The 20,411-nt window shown below is 41.0% G+C and overlaps 1 protein-coding gene across 2 annotated transcripts in view; it reads right to left on the bottom strand.

Moving 5' to 3' along the window:
- Positions 1-20,411, bottom strand: part of PCDH15 (protocadherin-related 15) — a 371,643-nt gene that overhangs the window by 167,333 nt on the left and 183,899 nt on the right. For both annotated transcript variants that reach the window (XM_009881484.1, XM_009881476.1), the window contains 3 exons: positions 19,299-19,448; positions 9,970-10,163; positions 4,294-4,426 (listed from right to left, as the gene is read on the bottom strand). In XM_009881484.1, coding sequence (XP_009879786.1) covers positions 4,294-4,426; positions 9,970-10,163; positions 19,299-19,448 — 477 coding nt within the window. The remainder of the gene's footprint in view (positions 1-4,293; positions 4,427-9,969; positions 10,164-19,298; positions 19,449-20,411) is intronic.

Below are 20,411 nucleotides of genomic sequence, written 5' to 3'. Positions count from 1 at the left end.
GAGTATGTACACAAATAGAGCATCTTTAAATCATCTGCTGAAATTAAAGCCTGATGAAATTCATCCTAGTGTATAAAAACACAGGCTGAAGCAATCTCAAAGCCATTAGCAGTTTTCTTTGAAAACTCACAGAGGACAGACGTGCTGAAGGGCAAACACAAGGTACATCTTTCACAGAGGAATGAGCCAGGAAATCACAGACCAGACAGGTAGAGCTCAATTCCCAGAAAACTACAAATAATCAAATTATTTGTAAGTACCTGCGATGACAATATGGAGATGGATAACACAAAGCTAAATTTCTCAAGAACAAAGTATATCGAAGCAATCTAATCTTCTTTTACAGCAGGACAACAGGTCTTGTAAATAGGGAAAAAGCTGTGGATGTAATAATGCATCTTCGCCACAGTAATGCTTTTCCCACTGCCTTCTGTGACATTTTCACAAACAAGTTTAGACAACGTGGTCTCCGAATGGAAGACAGGATTAAGCAAGAATAAAACAGATCATAAAAATGAAGGTCAGACAGCAGCAGACAGCATTTAGTACTGAGTTCTGCAAAGGTGTGTATATTTGTTCCAATACTGATTAACGTTTTTGTTAACAACATCAGTGACAGAAAAGAAAATTTGTTTATAAAATCTACGGAGGGCACCAAGCGGCAGGAGGAGCCAGTGTGTTAGGGGGTGCAAGTGGAATTCAGGTGTTTTTGTACCAAAGGTACGAACGGTCAGTAAAGACAAGTGAAAAATTGTTAGCCAAGAATATGCAACTATACAAATACTGGATGCAGAAAATCTGACTAGCTGGCATCTTGGAGGGCTACCGTAGATTCTAAATCACCAGAATCACACTGTTGCTTCTGTCTTTAGCGGCCCTTGCTATTCTTTTTACCTTACCTGCAGGGAATCCTGTCCCCACTTCACATTTTAGGGTACCTCAGAGGTTTGTTTATGGTCTACATTCATTCATAACAAGTCAGGAGACTTTCAAAAAGACAGAAGATAATAGACTGGTTCTAGTTCATTTCATTTTCTCCGTATGCCCAAAAAATATGCACCCTTCAATCAAAACATTTAAAAAAAACAGGGGGGAAGTTCATCATGGTTTTAAAAAACTTGTTTTCTTTAAAACCAAAGACCAGCAAGTCATTATGTATGTAAGAAAAACACTGAAGACTTGCATGTCAGGAAAGAGCAATCTATACCTACTGTTTTCCAGATCAATTGTATACAGTGACTTCATAAATTGTACACAATGATTTCATGTTGCTTCCTTGTTCAGCACATAACTGGACCATGATAACAGTCCTATTTGTTTTGCAGACTCCCAGAAAAATTACACTATTTGCATATTTTAATTTATAATGGCTGGCAGAACATGAAGCAATAAACACCTCCCAGGCATGCAATAAACTGAGGTTTATTTACAAATTAATACTGTGGAGATCATTTAATATTGCATTACCTAATCTCAAATGTTGTTAATTAAAACACCACTCACAATCAACTGGGTACATATAAAATAAATAACAGTATAAGAAAAAAATATAACCTTCCCTCATCTGCATGAAAAAATTTTAACGGAAAAAGAGAAAGTAAGTTTTATTTTTAGAACAGGTATTTTAAAGTCTAATAGGCAAATTTAAACCAGCTGCATTTGCATTGTTATTGACACTGATGTTTTGCAGATCTTCAGATTTGCCAACTCAGAAATATTTAAAATAACTTGGTTGCTTTCTCCCAGTCTTTGTAATCCTCATGCTGTATGCAACACTAACAAAACATTATTGAGAGAGAGTGATAAAAGCACAACCTGTTAACCCTACTGCACCAACCCAAAACATACTTTAAGTCCAAAGCACTGGTAATATTCCATATTAGGTATGGAACATGGCCAATACCTTAAGCTATTGTTAAAATTCCACAAAAAAACCCAAGATGAACCAAGATGACTAACTGGTACCTTTCTGTTTGCCTGGCAAAGAGAGCACGAGATTTCATAAGCTTAAATACTCAGTCTATGAATGTTTAAAATGTCCCAGCCAATTTTACACAGGGAATAAAAAAAGATGAAGACAGAAATATACTCCACACAATAAAAGTCCTTTAATACAGATGGCCGTATTAATGCAGAATGAGGCAGCTGAAGTTGCACTATAAAGACAACGCGTCTGCATTTCAGGCCCAGGACCACCAGCCCTACAAGAGATACACTCTTTGACTAATCCCCAAGAGATGAAGCCACGCATATTTGTGATGTAACAATTAAGTATTGCTCATAAACAGAAATTGTCTAGCTGAATTCCAGTCACGCAGAGCATATTGGTAATATAAGATAAATCTACATCGCAGTAACAATAATTAGGAGACCACCTTTTCTCTGCATTTCCAAAACTAACTGATGCATTTTGAGACCACCTTTTCTCTGCATTTCCAAAGTTCTTAAAACTAACTGATGCATTTCGCTCTTTCCCAAACAGAGTAACTCATCATTTCCGGGGATCTTGGGCACGTGGCAAGTTCACAACCCCCGCTGCTATACCACAGAAACGCTCACCAGCATCCTGGCTAGGAGGAGAGTAGCTGGCACAAGCATTCTGCATCTCCCCGTCCCTGCCTGGCAGAGGCTGTCTCTCCCAGATTTACTCAGCATACCTTACCAAGGATCATTCGAAAAGGAAAACAAAAGCTAAGTAAAACGTTCGGGGTTTAGTGAAACGTTAAAGGAGACAGATTACTCTAACAATGAGGTTCGCTTTCTAACCACATTTAAATTGTGAAAAATCCTTAAATACTAAATCCTGCTAATATTTTTTCTGCCTCCAAAGATCACCCAGGCTTTCAGCCATATCTTCCAGCACCGGTTAAGTAAACACAAATGTTTCTGTTTCTCAGCATTTTCCTGGCTCCTGTTACTCTTTGGGGTTTCCAAAACCAAGCGTCTCCCATGCGTGAGGAGAAGGCTCCTGGCTCTTCCATTCTGCACTCACTGCAGGCATTAAAGACATGCCAGGGGTTAATTTCCAGCCCTGAGCTAAATGAGTCAATCCTCCCTTAGCGCAGGTGACTGTATCAGCTTAACCATCCATAATAAACTTAATCTTTCATCAGCAAATGATTTTAATAGAAACTTACCCATTCACCTGCATCAGTGACTCAATTAGAGTTCCTCTATTTCACACACTTTGGTTTGGATTATTTTTTTTGTCCATACATTTACTGAACGTGCAAAACACACAGAGCCACACACGTTTCAGCTGATACGAACTGACCTAATTCCGCCGAGTTCAACAGACTTCAATAGAGCTACGCTGACTTAAAGCAGATAAGGCTATCGCTCTCTGTGGTTTCTGTTTAGCTCAGATATCTCCACGTCTTCTTTCTTTGAATGGCTTTATATGAAGTCTGAATAATGCTATAAAGTTTGCAGGAACCACGCTCAGGAGAGCATGCTGCGCTCTTTATTGCTTTAGACTTGAGGCCGTAATTACTTCGTAATAATATGAAGTTCCTGATCCCCCCAAAACCATCTAAAGAGTTGTAATTTATCTACCTGTTTTGCACAGCTGGCTTTCAAGACATGGGGACAGAGCACAACGCAGCAAAAGCTCAGGAACAGTAAATAAGCTAGGAGAAAGCTGATACATTAACCGCGCAGCAGCACGCAGAGAAGCAGCCTGGGTCTGCAAACTTTGTCAGTGCAGCATCATTTAGGAGCGATGGTGGACTAACGTGCTTCCACTGCTGCCACTTGCACAGCTATACTTGGGGGAGGGGGGCAGTTAGTACAGCGACCTGTGCTTTTTGGTAGCCTGTTAACAGCAGTTGTTACATACACCAAGGGGAGTAAATATCTTCAGATGCTTTTCAAAAACCACAGGCTAAAGAAGGCTGAGTGCCAAAATTCTTGCTGAAACTCCATGTGAATTAGGTGTGGAAGGTCCTAAGCTCCTCTGATTTGCTGGCAAACATATATAGAGAGATTTAAACATACGAAATCACAGGCCTTTCAAGTTTTGAACCATTCCTGGATTTTTTTTTTCTCATATACTTCTGTCCCATATGCAGCCTATAGTACCTTTTCGCACACTTAACACAAAAAAGACATTACGGAAATATCCAAGTAAGCACTTTTCCTCAATGGTCGATGCAAAAGGAGCTATTTATTACAATTAAATAATTTTCAATCCCTATAAACTGTCCTTTCCCCCTGTATGCAAGGACTGGCTTCTGCACGGCATGGACACAAACAGAAGGAACATGGTAAAGGCTTACGGGGAAGCATCTGTACCTGCAGGTTTAACAAAACGGCTCCAATTCTCATGGCCTCGCTGACTTCAAGGCTGTACATCAGCTGGGGAAAGCGGGGAGGGCTCTGGTTGTTGGGTGGAAGGACCTCAATGTAAACAGTAGTTATAGAGCTCCTGTAATGCAGGAAGGAAAAAAACAAAACAAAAAAACCAACAGTCAAAGCCAGTCAAAATCAATAAATCAACAAGCACTAGGCAACCAACAATATCTATTTCATACACTGTGTGTTCTCTAGCTCTAACAATGTCCCTTTGTTCCTTTAAAAGCTTCAGGCCATATTTTTCATTCTGCATCAAAAATAAAGCAGGTTGCCACATTAACAGAAGAAAAGCTAAATAATTTCTTTAAAAGTAGCCCAAGTGTTCTCTGGAAAACAAAGCAGTAAGATATCAGTGCACACTCCACATACAAAGACGACTCGTAATCCCCTGGTGATACCCTGTCCTCTAGAAGAACATGACAAATTCTGAGATGATAACTGCTCCTGCTATGCACAATATCCACCCCTGGAGTATCCCTGCCGTCATTCGGTTTGCTAAGTTTCTTTGGAAGACAGGGAACAGAAAATATTGATGGAGAGGATAATGCTGGGAGAAGACTGATGTACACAGCTCTAGAATAGGCTGCATCAATACTGTGGCTCACACAAATAAACCCAGGCCCACTTCAGCCTAGTGAGCCATGGCAATACAGGACACTACAAAACCCGCCGAGGAAACCCGGCAAACCCTTCAACTGCACTGAAACACTGACCTGAATATACTGCAAACAGCATTATTCCAAGTTTGCAAGTTGAAGGCTCTTCTGGGAACACTGACACCCACTACAGACCCTGCAAAGACCATGCTGTAGACACACTTGCTATTCAACTGCTCCGAATTAAGAAAGGGAGCCAAAAGTCTCCTTGAAGTTGAAAGAGATTTAAAATCTGGCTTAAAGGGACCTCCCCATGGCATCTTTGCTCTGTTATCCCATGTGCCTTCTCTCCTGTACGTCAAAAGAGTACCCCTGCCCCAGAACAAAATCCTAAGGAGTGCAAGCGTGACAATGCAGGCGCAGATTTCTCCCCATAAGCCCTTTGACAAAGTTGGTAAATCTCGGGCTTTAGAGTTGCAGGGAAGAAACCACTTCAGGTCAAAGGAACTTATCCCCAGTTATTATCTGGGGGCAGGGGGAGGAGAGAAACTTGCCCACACAATACACAATGAGCTGCTTCTTGCAGGGCTAGCAAACTCCGGGCATTTTTAGAGATTCCTAGCAGAAATTACCAGATAACTTACAGATGAAACAGCTTCTGTGTTAAGTGATACAGTTCATTAAATACCAAAGCAACACGTCACTGATCGATATTTTTAATTAGCTGTGCAGGATTCTGACCAAGCACAGTCACTGCTGAGTTACGGATGCTTCACACCGCCCTTTGCCAGCAGGTTTTATAACTCCGCGCCACTGATGGGAGCTGGGCAGACCGTCGCTGCAACGCTGTGACAGATAGGCACGTTTTAGGGGCTGTGTCACACAGCGTGCTGTGTGGAGGTGGTGGTGCTCCAGATGCCTTTGCAGAGACTCCCCCGCAGTCTGTGAGGAGACCTCGGTGGGGCAGGGAAAGGTGTGATGTTAAGTCATCTTTATGTCTTAATCTTGCTTTCTCATTTCCTCCTGTTGAGGAGGGAGAGCGAGAGCCCGGCTGCTGGGGTATCTAACAAGCTGGCCAAGGTCAACCCACCACCTGTATATTAACAATAAATACAAGTTGACTCTAATGAGCCTTCAACGTTAAACCGCCCCCACGCTAGCCATGTCATGACAGCCTAGCAAACATCCATCGGTGCCCCCAAACCCTGGCTACCAGCTAATCCAGGGCAATCCTGAGCTTCCCACGGATGGCGATGCTGTGGATGCTGCCTTGGCACAGCTGTGTCTCTCGGGAGCAAGTGCCAGATTCGCTTCCATCTACAAATACAGGAGATGAGGATCTTTCTGCTTTGAACATAATAGCCAGGTCCTTATTTGATTTAATCACTTTTTAAATAAGGACATATTTGCACTGAAATGCATCAGTAAACTGTAGAGCCTTACCATCTATCATACACTTGAGCATTTAAGAAGCTGAATTTGCATATTACTGACTCAATAGATATAAACAAAACCAGTGTAATAAGGGGAAGATGGACAATTACAACTTAAGTCGATCAATTCAGCATAGATTACTTCCTTATAAACTACAGTTTCCTGTATTGTCTATTTTAAAATACTCCCTCATATCCCACTAATCTTTCTGAATAGATGTTCCACACTTACACTGTTGGAGTAAAAAAAGAAATAAAATACCATCACCAAATGCTCAAAAACAGACTCAATGAATTAGCAGACAAAATACCACTTGAGCATTGGCGATGCATACTTTCTTGGGATAGCTGCTGTCTGTGTATGATATACACATACAAATAGTTGCAGTTTAGCGTGCATTTTTCTTCCACTGCTGAATATTTAATAAAAACATATTGTTCTGTATAATTTTTTTCCTGATCCTGCTGTATCTCAATAACATCTAAGCTGATTTATTGTCTATCAAGCTCTAAATAAAAGGCTTCTGTTCACCACAATAGGAAGCAAATTTTCTTCAAATCTTGAAGATAAGATCACAAAAGTAAAGCACTAGTAGTCTGCAAACTAAAAGCACTATAACATTAAATGGCTACTTTTTTTTTCATTCACAACCCATTTTTTATTAGCGCTTTGCAATTTTGACCCATTCGCTTTGTGTGTGTAGTATACAGCCCATTTCAGTGGCTGACAAAATCTACTTTGACACAGGAAAGGAAAGGAGACAGAGCTGAGCCATCCAAGTGCAGCTGGTGTTCTAACACGGCAGGGCCAGGTGAACACACTGAGAACACAACAGAGCTCAGGAACTGAATAACGCTCACAAACTCACGGCAATACAGCTTTTACGCTACTCCAGCTGAATGGTAATACAAAGACAGCACGGTCAATCCGCCACTGAGACTGTGTCCCCGTCTCTGCTTCAACTGTGTGTGCTTTTCATACACAACTATATTATATAATGTCTAGCAAATACTTTGATATATAGGTGGACCAATATATCTTTGGCCAAACAATCTGTACATATGCAAGTCAAAGAGGAAGTGTACTTTTCCACTATGTAATTCAATAATGTCACGATCGAGGAGTTTCTAGATTGGACTTAATCCAGCAAATCACTGTTATCACTAAGTGAAATGCTTCCAACTGTACAGGAATCTGAGGACAACAGTGAAAAGGCTCAGGTCTGAAATGAAACTGTTCGATTTTACAAATGTTCATCTCATTTTTTTCAATAATAGAAATTGCTAAAAAGCTAAACTTCATCCTTAAAATTTTATACTTTGTCTAAATTTAAGTATAATTAAAGTACGTAAGTGTACTTAAATATCTCTCAATAACTTACGTTAATGATGCTTGCTATAGATAGAAACTTTAATAATACTCTGCAAATACTCATGCGTAGTCACTTGCCAAGAATTTAATATCATACCATGCAAAAAAGATACAGCGCATGCATTTAATTTTAAATTTGCGCTCACGAAGGCTACAGCGCTACAGTTCCTGAGCCAGGTTTAGTAGTTTGGTCTTGCTTTGTGCATAAGCAAGGGGATAGCTGAAAGCCAGCCAGTTTACACTGAGTACAGTTAGCCTGGTATCCCCTGCAGCAGAGTCCAGATTTGGGAAAAAATGCTTAATATTTGAAATTACATCAAAATCCTTTATTTATTCCTTTATTTTCCAGGCACACACCTTCCTGCCTGCAGATCCACAATGGCTGGCTAGACCTAGCCCATTCCTATTAGCCCCAAATACTGGTTACTGCTTCCACCAAGGCAACGTGAACCACCTAATATGACGTGACAACTCTGCATTAGAAGGAGCAAGAAGTTCATACAACCCCAACTGTGAGCTACTAACCACCTCACAGCCAGAAGGAAGGAACTAAGGAGGTGCAAAGGGACAGTTTTAAAGACCTCTGAGCTGTAGCTCACACGAGCTGTCCCTGGCTTTTCTCCATGTAAAATGACAGGAGGTTGCTTCAAGCACCACCAGCTCATTTCTGGGGTTCCAGTCTTACAGAAAGAACATCAGCAAGGCAGCAAAATCTTTTTAGCTAAGTGTACCTTACCAGAGAGTAAGAGTTGTCCACTTTCTCCACGGCACCTTGCCAGTGGCCTGCCCCTCGATCTTTTTAACCATCACAGGCATAGAAAAAACAGCTCTGAGCCCCCAAACCACCTCAGTTCAAGGTCAGGTCCACCCTGGGGCCACCTGCTGCTGCTACAGGAATACTGCCTAGATGGAGTGGTTGGTTGAACACACTTTGAAAGCCATGAAGCAAATTACATGCTGTAATTCCATAAAAGGGGAAACCAGCAGAAATGACAAGAAAGCAGAGCTTTTCCACTTTTGAAGATTGTTGCTAGTACCACACAAAAGTAAGTGCGTAACAGTCCACAATCATCTCCTCAACACTACTAACAGCCTACTATCAGCTACCTTGAGAAGGCTCATCAAGAAAGCAAGCAACAGAGGGAAAGAAGAAAATTTAACCAGAAGACTGTGTTACCAGATAGTTTTATGAACAATCTAACAATCTGAATACTCCAGTGATTGGAAAATGCAATTATAAAAATATGCGCAGAATGATATGAGCTGCTTTCTTGAAGACATGATAGAAGCAACAGGTTCCGAAGGAAAGCCAATGACTGAATTCCACTTTCCTTCTTACATTCCCCATTTGAGGAAAAGAGAAAAGGTTGTGGGAGATTTAAATGCTGGAGACTACTGTTCCTCTCTGCTGTCCTCTCTGGGCAACGAGACTGTCACATTATCAACACCAGGCCCAGAACATGACAGCCACTTTTCTGCACCCCTCTACCTCCTCATGAAATGACAACATTTGTGCACAATTGCCGTATGAAGAACACACACCTAAAAGAAGCAGGTAAGTGGGACTTGATACCTTTAATTTTTTTATTTTTTTATTTTTATTTTTTAACATGAGAGCGCCCTGTTCTAACCATACTAAATTTGCAGGCTGCTCTTCTTTATCAGCTGGTGAAGAACAGAAATAATTCTGGCAGTGAGAATGTAGGCCTCAGCAGGGTCACTGCTCACCAGTGGCACAGCTTGTCAAGTACGTCCACAGCATGCCAAGTCTGGCTGACCTTGCACGCCCTATACCTGGAGAGAAGGTCTCCCGATCAGCAACCAGACTGTTTCTGATCCTTTCTGCGACACAGCAAGCTACATTCTGAACAGAAAGCATCTCCCTTCTCACTTGCTTTCTTCCTTACATCCCTTCACTTTGATTTCTCTTCACAAATGGGCACGCACAATGGTAGCACAATATGTGAACTTTTTAAAAAATAGACCATTACAAGCAAATGACATAATGAAGACTGTGTACTGTAAGGAAAATGTAAATGAGGAACAACAAGTGAAAGACTTCTAATATGACACTTTTCCAAAATGTGATCCTTACACCAAACAGAACACATTGAATCGTATTGCAGTGCAGCATTATAGACATAAGTGTATGCCACACTTCTTATGCGCTGCTAAGCACTGATTAAAAAATTAGTTTCATTATAAGATGAATTACCTTCTCTGCGCAGGAGGAGCACTATCAGATGCTTTGACAGTGAGAGCATAGGATCGCCCCACTGACAATACAACTCCTGGAGCAATGGTGATAAGGCCTGTTCGGTCATTGATGATGAAGTCTCCCTGATCCCCAGCCAAAATTTCATATACTATCTGTCCATTGGGTCCCTCGTCCGCATCTACAGCGGTGAGCTGCAATTCAAAACCAGAATGTCAGCACACATGGTTCAGTGTTGTATTTTAATAGTTTTTTGTAAGGCAACTCGGTAGGGGTGGAGCACATCGAGGGGGAAACTTGAACACCTGTTAAAATAGGCAGTAATTTCTAATTACTGTACAACAAGGATACAATTTAAATGAAGGATTATAGGCGTAAAAACATCACGAAGCAGAAAAAAAACCTGCTTACCTAATATTGCAAGCATATTATTTTAAGATATGAATTAAGAAAACCAATTAAGACCAAGTTTACTCTCTGTGAATTGGAATTTATTACACTTCCTATAAAGGGGGAGGGGGAAAGAAGATACTTATGTGTCGCAAATGTAACAAGAGGATCGTATTTAATTACTGCAGGTTCCCATCCCTCCCTACACTCTTCAAGTGACAGCCTTGTTACTGGCAGAAATTCTCATAACCAGGTCTCGCCTCACAAGCCCTTTGTGTGGAACTGGAGAACTAGGCATGACTCGCGTGTGCACATGCCGTAAAGGAAGCCGAGTGGAAGGGAAATGGCAGCTGTTCCCATACGGATACCCACGCAGGGAACACAACCGCGCACGTCACAGACGTGCAAGGCCCGTTTCACGTGGCAGCGTGACACCATCTACCTGAAAGGCTGTGTTTGGGGGGAGCTGTGTGATAAATGCAACTGAGCACATACTTCTGTTCTACTGGGACTGTGATTACTCTCGATAAATGCAACTGAGCACATACTTCTGTACTTTGTTGCCTCTACACCATCTCTCTACTGGGACTGTGATTACTCTCACACGCGGTGTTTCTTCTATTTTACTGTACAGTTTTGATTCTGAGCATAAGAAAAATCTAAGGCCTAGTATTTTAGACCCAAATTATAATGATGAACTTAATGAAATGAAGGGGTTCTTATTTTGCCCCTGGGAAAGGCAATGGCTTTATCCCACTTCTGTAGTGTGCCATGCTAAATCCAACATTTACACACACGGCCAGAAAACATAGCTCATAATCATATCTGCTTGCTTTTAGCCAAGTACCAATGACTCTGCCATGCCAAAAACCAAATGCCCAGCAATCTGAGATTTCAGATCAGACCCCTGCTGTAACACAGTCAGAAATAGGCCTCTGTGCCTCAGTCATGTCAGTTGACAGCCCCATGTCCTAGCTAAGCCCTTTCACCTCTCTTCTTCCTTTACACATACTTAGAATAACACAAGTTATTCTACGTACGATGTATAATCACACAGCAAACTGTTCACAGTGCCTATCACTTGACTTACATTACTACGATTAAAATTGCATCTTAATTACCACCGTATTCAGAAAACAAAAAGGAGCACAGCATTTTGTCACACTTAGGGTCGAGTCACCAAAGTGCCACCAAACTACACCAGCACCTCTGGACTTTCTAAGATGCATTTCTTCTTCCCATAGGGGTTAGTTTGCTGATACACACGCTGGTTTCTCAGTTGGCTCCTTCTTTTGTACGACCATGTATTACCTCAAACACTACACGGGATGATATAAAGCGGTACAAGCAGTACTTGAATATCGAGCAGGCCACAGCAGGCAGTTGCAGCGCTGCCTGTGCGCCCAGCTGCCCGGTACTAACAGCGGTGGAGTGGAAATGCCGGGGAACGATGGTGTGATGGGCTCCTGCTGCTTCCAGCTGCAGCCGAGCGGTTCGTGGTGGGAAATGGGAAGGACACCAGCAGGTACAGCAAGCAGAGCCTCCCCCCGGGACGTACAAAGCAATACAAAATCCCAGCCCCAGAAATTATTCCCCGCAGGGTCACCGAAGTGAGAATGGAAAGAAAACAGACATGTAGCTTCTTGAAAGGTCTCTGCTGGCCCATCCACTTTGGCTTTCTTGACACAAACACTCGTGTCAGCGGGCAGCACAACACATAGGATTGCAAGCACAGGATTTAAGGGTAACACACGATGACACAAAACCTAAGCAATGACTACGAAGCCGACAGCAGGATCAACAGACGTTACCTCAGCTGTAGCCAGCCAACACGGCAGGCTGAAAGTCTGCCTGCCAGACACCCTTTTCTCATCCCTGTGACACTCTCAAAGTTGACAGCACTGCAGACAGGTAAAGGAACTCATTGAAGTCCCTGCTACATTAGGATATTATGTAATCTATTAATCAATACAGCATGACACTCAACCTTCAACAGGTCACAGCCTTTCGGAGCACTACCTGCAACTTTCAAACCACCTTTGCCCCAGGATAGGTAAAGAACTGGAAGAGCAGAAACCAAACCTCGCAACTAGAACAAGAAGGGAGATGAAGAGTAAAACCCAAAGCTGTAGTATTTGAGTTAATTGCATTTGCATACAACATTAAACACCCAGGGGAGTATGTGAAAAACTCAGGGATCTAGCTGCTTTAAAGGGTCATCTCAATTCTTTATGCACATAGGCTCAGTGAAATATGACATTTCATATAGAATATGAAAACCAAGAACTAACCACACAATAGCTTAAACAGAATGAATTAATTGAAATGCTAAAAGGTAAGGGATTTAGGTGTATTAATGGAAGTGGGGTTCACCTTCTTTGTTAGGGAGTGCAAGCTATTACTGCTGTTGGGGAGTGAGTTACTTTGTGGAGAACCAACCATTTTTAACATGGAATAGGTTGTACACAGCATTCATCGACTGAAAAGCACGGTAGTTAAGTTACTTTTCTCCTGAAGTAATCAGTGTTCTGCTTCTTTCACACACAGCAGTGATCCAAAGGAAATTTCCAACCCAGAAGTATTTAAACTTAAATTAAAATCAGCTTAGATAAATTAAATTTCTTTGTCATGGATGCTTCCTTTCAACAATCCAAACTGATCACTGTTGTGCTAGAATTAGAAAATCTTCTTAATTCACCCTCCTATAGTATTTTGAGACATCCCATAATGTATCACAGAATAAACACTTGAAACACCACCAAAAAAAAAATTATCAAGCAGAGATCATCTCTTCTTAGAAGTTTAAAAAGCAAATTAATACCCATGTGTTATTTTCTTGTGAGCATATCTATCTCAATCTGTATTTCCTTTCGAAATTCTGGAAAAGTAATCCTATGAAGACTGCACTTTTGTAATGTGCTTTACATTCCCTCCATACGATGTCTTGATATACCAGTATATTAACTTGCAATGGTCAGAGTCAACACACCGAACCTCAGCATATAAAACAGACTTTCTCCACACTCTCAGGGTTTAGAGCTTAAACCCCGCTCAAACTTCCTTTCCTTCAACTCATTCTATAGTTTCTATACGCAACTGGATGTGTTCATCAACCTCGCAAAGAGTAACTATCAAGCTAAGTGACATAGTTAAGAAAAGTGCTGTTATAACCTTCTCCACTGAACTTCAAAAGTAACACACACAAAAAGATAAATAAAGGCTTTATGCAAAATACAAGGTCCTAAGTATTTAATGACAGGATTTGGACCAAGGCCAGTTTTTACTGTGACGACATGAAAAAGGAAATTAATTGACTACACAAGTACATAGATTAATAAGGCTAATTAAACTTACAAATATTGAATGCTTGAAAAGATAAGTGATTTGAATAACATTTGGGGGGCAAAACCAGGAATCAAAACATAGAATTAACAAGAATTAAAGTTAAATAGCTGCCATAATATATGGTTCTACAAATTCCGTCTCCAGCTGTCCCAGACCGATAGAGCTTCATAGTTAACAAGATTTGAGAAACACGGTCTAAAATATAGAGAAAGTAGTACAAAACAAGATCTAATTTACTCTCCTAAGAAACTTTTTGCATCCAGCAGCATCAGGTTCATTACGTTAAAATTTAATGTATTGAAAGTTTTGTAAAATAGGTGCATATTCTGCTGCAGCAAGAAGGGGTCTCCTTGGAAGGAAAAGGAGATTTACAATGACAGTCTTACAGCTTACAAAGACATATTCCTCATCACTATATAAGCTCTGTTCAGACTCACTTTATACTTGGAGGAAACTGGGCTTCAACATTTGACCTGCAACCTTCCCACAGCAACACTTTTAGTGACCTTGCCCTAAACAGATAAAGTGATTACCAACCTTTCCAGCAGCCCTACATTTCAGCAAAGTTGGTCTGACTTGTACTGACCTCAAGTGAACCCTGCAGAAGCCCTGAGTCCCATGGATTCGCCTCCCAACGGCTCGCCTTAAACCGAGCGTTCCAGTCAAGTGAGTGCAAGGCTCTAGAGCCACATTCAGTACACGTTTATGTTGTATAACAGTGCCAAGGAAACAGTACAGTTGCTCTCCGGAGCAGCACACCAGTGAGAAATGCTGGGCTGCCAGAATTTAGATGGCAACTACACACCCTCCTCTTCCTTCTAGGGCTCAGCAGTACAACTCAGCTGTTAGTTTCACCAGGAAAAGCTGATATAAGCTTCTACATGTCAGGGGCCAACAGGATTGCGATGGAGACACTCCTGAACTTGAGCCAACAAAAGGCAACACCAACATACAGTAGGTCAAAATGCCTTTTCAATACCTTCCTTCAGACATTTCATTAAGTCTCGACCCATCACATTTTTACTTGAGTATATAAGTGCATTTACCAAGAAATGCAAACACAACCCAGTTTTGTTTTCTGCTTCTGCTAATAATGTTTATTTTGTAGTTGGAAATTAATATGCTGATGGACTGAAGGCAGAGGGTTGCAAATAACCATATAAATAAAACCTTAAGTGTGATTTGGAGATGGCTTTTACAATGATTTCCTCTAAATTGTTCTGTAGCTTTATAGCAAGATGCGTGTTTAAGAGCTGTAAACCACGAGCATATATGTCAAGCTGCAAATACCCAAACATGTCTCTAAGACATAATTTAGTATGTGGCTGTATGCAAGGCTGGCTCCAGTCACCCGTACGTATTTGCAGGGAACGGAAAGAAACCGTTTAAAAGAGACAAAGCGATCCAGCACTGAGAAGCCACATTTGAGGTAACGGCAAGAGAGTCCCAGAGGAGGCATTTACTTAATGGCTCTAAATAAAATTTGTCCCCGTGTACAACTGAAAGTACTGTTACTGCTCGAGACTAATTCTACTGTGAGCAAGAGATAAGTGATAGAAACTTTACTGCCTGCAGTTTTACCGTGTTTTATATTTTTGCTTTCATTTCTGACCTTCAGCACAATGGCCGTTCATGCTGCAATGTGTGAAGTTAAGTGCTCTGCGTGACCAGGATCTGGGGCAGGACCTCCACATTAACTTGCGCTGGTGATCTTATGCCAAATTGTTTCAGCTCGCCCAAGTTGAACAGGTAACATACTAAGCCGCTGCATAGCTTATTTTCCATTTTCAATCACAGAGTTACTTATTTATTCTTACAGGAGAGCCCTTGAACGTGGGTCACACCCCTGCAACAGGAAACTATGTAGAAATTAAGATACACAGATCAATTAAAATAGGTTATTTTGGTTTCATAAATTTAAAGCAGAGTAAGAACAGCATACATTTCTTAAGGCCAGTTCACGAGTTTTTCTGTAAAGAGAACATACACAAAATCTTTTCGGGGCCAGGGAAGTCTTTGACCTTCAGGCAGATTTCCACAAAGATTTAGGTGGATAATGTTTTTTGCTATCCTCTGTCGTTTTCTTAGTGCTCTCATTTTCTTGCCCAATATTCTTTGTGCCCTGCATAGCTTATGCTACATACAGAAATGAGAGAGGTCTAAAGAAACAGAGTGGATTTAAATTACTTGCGTGAAATATTATTGCATTACAGCTGCACACTCCAATCAGTGATGCGCAACTAGTTCAAATATCTGAGTCACAGGAAGAAAGTACTAATAGAAAAGTGAAAAATAGAACAGCAAAATAATAATAATGCAAGAAAGATGGAATTAAGTACATTTACTATTAATCAGTCTTTCTAGTGATAATTATTATTTACCACGCATTTCACTGTATTAAATGACAGATTTCTCAATCAGGTTTTGTGTCTCTCAGGGAGCACAACAAAATACCTATAAAAGCAGAGGGAAAATTCAGATAACAAATTCTCAAGCTGAAAGGGACAGAATATACAGATAGGTACTACCTTCAGAATAATAAAAGCAAAGCGGCAACTACATGAGAGCACTTACACTACTATACCAGAAATTTGCATTTTTGTAGAAAGGTTACATGCTTCATAAAAGAAATACTTTCTTGATCATCTCTGAAAAGAAGTCTGAATAGTAGTAAGTTAAGCCCAAGCCAGCACTTACGTGTAAATGATTATGAAATTGTACAGATTCACTGAGGTCAGTGTTCTTTTTCTAACCTACTTTCTCCGATTAGAGAAAGTGGTTTTTAAAGACTAATCATCTCTGACCTGGGTCATTCTCCCTTGGGAACTATCACAGCTGATCATCATCTCGCAGCAGAGAATCTCAAATGATTCTTAAACCAATGATGAGACAGGGTTACAAGATGAGTTTGCTCCGCATATAGAGAACAAGCTAAGTATATGATCAAAATCACTGCATTAGCAGTTAAAAAAAGAAAAAGAAAAAAAAGTCGTCTGTTTCCCATTTCAGAAGGGATTTATAAAGCAGAAGCAAACAGTGATCAGGCAGCACATACCCACCTTCCTGCCCTAAGGAAACCCATGGGTGTTTGTGGCACCCACAGACTTGGTGGCTACTCGTAACTCCACGAGACAAACCCCATTTCTCACACTCCTAAAGCACTGAATGAAAGACTCGGTGCCTGCATCCCGGGCAAAAGAATGGGGTGAGCAACTTCCCAAATACCGCAGCAGCCTGAAATCATTATTACTGATATTATCACAGTATGCAGAAATCTTAAGATGGCTCTTAGCTTTTTTTTGTCAGTTTGTTTATAAACTCAGATCATCTGGGAATGTAAGATTAGGGGAAAAATAACCCCTCTCCCAAAACAGCAAGTGTTTTGTACCCTCCATCTCTGACCACATTATAGTCTGAACGTCTGTAATGACTACAATGACCACATTATAGTCTTACACAGTCTGAAAGTCACCACGTGTTGACTTTGCAAACAGAATTGTGAAGGAGGGAAAAAACTCACTCTCGGAACTCTCACATTTTCCAAAATAATTTTAATTTTTAGCAAAGGCAAGTTTACGGCCTGACTTCCCTGCTACTTGTTTCCAACTTCACTATGTCTTTCTAGAAGGGACCAATTGCAGATCAACTTCAGGCGTTAGCTAAGTTCATATGCTCTGCACAATATTTACATCTAAACTATTCTAACCATTTCTGCTCTTACACTTTTTCATCCTTGCAATGTTTCTAATCTGCATAATTTCGTTGATCTGATCGATACTCTTTATACAAACAGTTACACGGCACTGGTGTTGAAAGCAAAAGTCAAATGCTGTGATGGGCAGGGGAGGAGCAGAACGTAATAACCTCTCAGACTGAACCTGCTCACAAAGAAGTAATTTGTGTCTCTACTAAGCTAATTCTGGTGGCACAGGCTAAGGCAGATGGTTGTGCAGAGCCGCCCTCTTGTTTTTTCCCAGAAAGAACAATTTACCGAGGAATTTGTGCTCCTGCTCTTTGCACACCTCCAGTGTCTGAAAATATTTGCAGCTGAAACACCAGAAAGTATAAACCCTCAGACCAGCACGGTCCCTTTGAACGTGTAAGTACCTTAGCATTGCAGCTGGCTTAGAAAAGCACCGTAGCTGCTCTGCTTCATCCCCGGCATCATAAATACAACTCAGGCAGCTCAGAGCATCCTTAAGGCCAATCTCAGGTACCAAAACCATTCTTTTCGTACATGCTGCAATCTGATTTAGCAACACCTTCCGCCTCACGTTTCCTGGCACATGCACCTTTAAGAGGAAAAATCACTTAGATACGCAGATACTTTAAATCCATCGCACACTACTTCGCCTGATGTCCTGTCTTACGCTTTAGGAAAAAAAATTTTGACAGATTTTTTCAGCACCGTACGTATCTCTGTACCTTAAATACCAAGTGAATGTATTGTACTCTCAAAATCCACACGTTTATACATGGAGTTAGGAGTTTGTAAGGTGTTGCAAATACAGCTCCTGATGTCAAACCCTATGCACAGCTCCTGAGCTCCACCTGCCTTTTACTCATTCAGGACAACAGTATTCGGTCCTTTTTTTTTTTTTTTTTCCTCCGCACAGCCTTGTGCAAAGCTTGAAGGAACTTATGTTAAAAACTTTTTATCTTTCCCTCAAATCTTGCTGAAAACGTCCGCATGGCTCTCATTGCTGCTTTTAAGCACTTGTAGCCCAGACTGATAAAAAGACAAGAATAACACTAATGAGGATCCAAAGATAACAAATACAGCACGTCAATACAGTTCAAGCAGGGCGTAGGCCAAAACACACACTGAACTCTCTTCTACTACTGTTAAATCACTGCTGCCTTCAAATGCGTAGTTGCTGATTGTATTACAGAAAACTGTATTTTATTACTTAAGCCAGCTGATGAATTGGGTTTCTTTTTCAACACTCCCAGTGCCTTCTACCATCCTTGAATGCCGACCTCCACTAACAGCATCTTGTCTTCTCATCCATCTAGACTGGAAGCACTCAGGAGCTTGACTGAGATCTTAGAAGAATTACCACCCAAAAAAGCCTTTTTCCATTAACTTCAGTGCAACCAGGATTCACCTCCGGTCTGCACTGAAACATAAATCAGTGGTCGTAAACTTTAATTAAAACTGCTTCTCTCTCTGGGCCTGCGTTCAACACATTTTTCACTGCTCATTTGCTCTACAAACAAACAACTCCAGGCTTCTGTAAAAACCAAAAGGTTTTATGATATGGTAAAACATTTCCGTTTATGTTCTACTAAACAGTTTACCTGTTCTCCCAAAATATTTTATTTCGATATCCTGCTAATAGAGGAGAATATTCTTTTGAGAATTTTTCAGATGAAAAGGTTTTGTCAAACTTCAGATGAAACAGCTGAACTGCAGCTATACATAGGCCTATCATTTAGTATTAGCAACTTTTTAATAGCTATGTAATTAATGAAGTGGATGAAGATACGCAGAATTTATTTGTAGCTATTTTCAGGACTTGTCCAATTTTCTTAACAAGACCATCTACTGCTAACAAAAAGTTAACAAAGCTAGTAAAAACACCTGAAATTACCTTTATAACACCTTCTCCAGGCCTCATATCTGTATAGATCTTGACATTGTATGATATGTTGGAGAAGGTTGGAGAATTATCATTTGCATCAATCACCACAATATTGAATGTCACTGGGGCACTCTCCTGTACACCATCAGAAGCCGTCATCTTCAGGAGGGGGAAAAAAAAAAAGAAAGCAGAACAGGAACATATTTTAATGGTATATTCTTAATACAATTACAACTATGAGAAAATACAGCATGACAAGTACAAATCAGCATTTCGTTTTTCATTTTTGTCTAGACTTATGAGTAAATTGCAGGAGGCTTCAGCTGAGCTTGAGCCTGCAGTGTGCAAGACTCCGGGCAAAAGCAAAACGAAACAGCGCCTTTAAAACATACTGTGTCAGATTAACAGGAGAAATAAGAGGGAGTAACTGTTTCCCAGGGCTAGGGCCAGTCCCAGGCAAGGATCCAAGCTGCAGTCCATGGCTAGAAGGGCAGAGCATGCCCCCTGCTGTGCTGGGCACCCTCAAGGAGCAGGGCCTGGCCACAGCTCACAAACCTGTCTGACGCTGCCAGTCTCACCCTGGCACTGCCGCACACAGGAGCTGCTATACACGTTAAGCCTCAAAGACAGCCTTTTACGGTGGGACTTAAACAGCTAGAGGCCTTCTTGTTTAATAGAGGAAATCTGAACTCTCCTTTCAAATGCTAAACGGATAGAAAACATGGAAGCATTGATTGGGAACCCCTGCAGAGGAATTGCTTAGGGCTGCTGTTTACTTACAGACTGGGAAATGCCTCAGGGAGTATTAAGTCCATTTAAACTTCTTTTTTTCATTTTCTTAAATACTGCTAGCTGTGCTTTATGTTAGCCTACTTTTTTAATTTGTACAAAAACAAAGCAGAAAGGCCATTACAGGCATCGTGTTCCTAGCTCAAGGGCCAAGAAAAGAAAGGCAAAGGCGGCCTCAAAGGCCACACCAGGTACAAGAGAGGAGTCAAACTGTGTCATGGGAGAGTGGTGAGGGGCAGGATGCAAGCCTGGGACCATGGAGATGATGCTGGTAGGGGGTTCTAAAATGTTGCTATCAAACCATACATACGCGTTTTGGAAGAGCGCACTACT

Source organism: Charadrius vociferus, unplaced genomic scaffold (assembly GCF_000708025.1).
Source record: "Charadrius vociferus isolate BGI_N301 unplaced genomic scaffold, ASM70802v2 scaffold390, whole genome shotgun sequence".
NCBI classification, from domain to species: Eukaryota; Metazoa; Chordata; class Aves; order Charadriiformes; family Charadriidae; genus Charadrius; species Charadrius vociferus.
Note: the sequence above shows the minus strand (reverse complement) of the source record. Positions and strands in the feature narration are given on the sequence as shown.